At 41.2% G+C, this 2,097-nt stretch overlaps 1 protein-coding gene across 1 annotated transcript in view; it reads left to right on the top strand.

Moving 5' to 3' along the window:
- LOC8063428 (cinnamoyl-CoA reductase 2) overlaps positions 1-934 on the top strand; it is a 6,072-nt gene extending 5,138 nt beyond the window's left edge. The window contains exons 4-5 of the mRNA XM_002462013.2: positions 25-377; positions 506-934. Of these exons, the coding sequence (XP_002462058.1) occupies positions 25-377; positions 506-695 (543 nt within the window). The 3' untranslated portion in view covers positions 696-934. The remainder of the gene's footprint in view (positions 1-24; positions 378-505) is intronic.

The following is a 2,097-nucleotide window of genomic DNA, read 5'->3' as shown; positions in this document are numbered from 1 at the left end:
TATATATATCGTGCATGCATGCAGAACTGGTATTGCTACGCCAAGACAGTGGCGGAGCAGGGCGCATGGGAGGTGGCGCGGAAGCGAGGCCTGGACCTGATCGTGGTGAACCCGGTGCTGGTGCTGGGTCCGTTGCTGCAGCCAACAGTGAACGCCAGCACGGACCACGTGATGAAGTACCTGACGGGGTCGGCCAAGACGTACGTGAACGCCGCGCAGGCGTACGTGCACGTCCAGGACGTCGCGGAGGCGCACGTCCGGGTGTACGAGGCACCCTACGCGCATGGGCGCTACATCTGCGCCGAGAGCACCCTCCACCGCGGCGAGCTCTGCCGCATCCTCGCTAAGCTCTTCCCAGAGTACCCCATACCCACAAAGTGCGTAGCATATATACGTCGTTCGATTTTATATATATATATATATATATATATATATATATATATATATATATATATATATATATATATAAAATTCCTAACGCTGTAGCACACGCGCGCGCACGCAGGTGCAAGGACGACGTGAACCCTCCGGTGACAGGATACAAGTTCACGAACCAGCGGCTCAAGGATCTTGGGATGGACTTTGTGCCGGTGCTGCAGTGCCTCTACGAGACAGTGAAGAGCCTCCAGGAGAAAGGCATGCTGCCCGTGCTTCCGCCAAAAGACGACCAGGACCAACAACTCCACAAATCATGATTATTTCCAACGCTGATACTGCTACAACATATCATATATATTTATATTTATATATAAGCTATAGCGGATTGATATAATGAACCCAGCTTTTTATCCACGATATATATAAATGATGTACACGTGGTGACTTTAACTGGTGCATGCTTTCCTGATGAGTGCCACCGACCCATATATATATACCAGTGCAGGATGACGCACAAATGCAATATATTTCTTTGGACAATTTATCTATAAAATAACACTCCGTCTGTTGTAAAAAAGATCACCTATATTATGAACAATAGTTAAGTGGGCACCTTTAGCTGGTAGACAAATGCATGCAGGTATATATGGATGGCAAAATTAGGTGCAGCCATCAAATCACTTTTGAGTTTCATACCAAACTAAGCCCAATCTTGGTTGTAGATCGGTACTGTTAGAATTAATTAATGGCAACTGCTCCGGTACTTCCTTTCTTAAAATTTTGCACCAATCTCAAAGCACCTAATTAAAGAAATTAATTATTTTATTATTTTGCATCTGGATTGCGACTGGGCTCAGCCCGTCTAAGCAAAGACCGAGATCTAGCCCCATCCAATCTCATCCGTTAGTGGCGTCCGAGACGGCGTCGGCAGAAAAAAAAAAGACCGACCACCACTGCTACAGAAAATATTTTTACAGACGGTGCTAAAAACATCTCCACAGGCGGCCAAGCCCACCGCCTGTACCAGGAGTCAGTACAAAATGGACCACAGTATAGCGGGGTAGTGTGAGCCGCCTGTGAAAATTGGGTTTTCACAGGCGGCTCACCTAGTCAGCCGCCTGTGTAAATGTATTTTTACACAAGCGGCTGACAAGGTGAGCCGCCAGTGTAAATGTATTTTTACACACACGGCTCACACTACACCGCCTGTGTAAATAATTTTTTATATATATATTTCAAATTTTATTTTTTCCCACCAAACACAGTGCTAAACATCATATATATAAATATATATTTATATTTATATTTATATTTATATTTATATTTATATTTATATTTATATTTATATTTATATTTATATTTATATTTATATTTATATTTATATTTATATTTATATTTATATTTATATTTATATTTATATACACATCATACATACACCACATATATATATATTATAGATTTGTAAACATGAAATCAAACATCAACCATAAAATTACATATATACACGTCAATGCATGTTATCCACACAACCATACAGTGTTTACATGTCATTTCGCTTCAGATTTAGACCTGCTATGTCTGTCAGCACTATAAATTTATCACTTGCTAAATCGCCCTCATGATCAAAATATGCACCGTCACTTCGAATTATTTCTCTCATAATAAAACCGCACAAGTCTACTACTATATCTTCCAGAGTCTTTGGTGTAAAGGGCGCGT

The sequence above is a fragment of the Sorghum bicolor genome, chromosome 2, assembly GCF_000003195.3.
Source record: "Sorghum bicolor cultivar BTx623 chromosome 2, Sorghum_bicolor_NCBIv3, whole genome shotgun sequence".
In the NCBI taxonomy this organism is placed as follows: domain Eukaryota; kingdom Viridiplantae; phylum Streptophyta; class Magnoliopsida; order Poales; family Poaceae; genus Sorghum; species Sorghum bicolor.
Note: the sequence above shows the minus strand (reverse complement) of the source record. Positions and strands in the feature narration are given on the sequence as shown.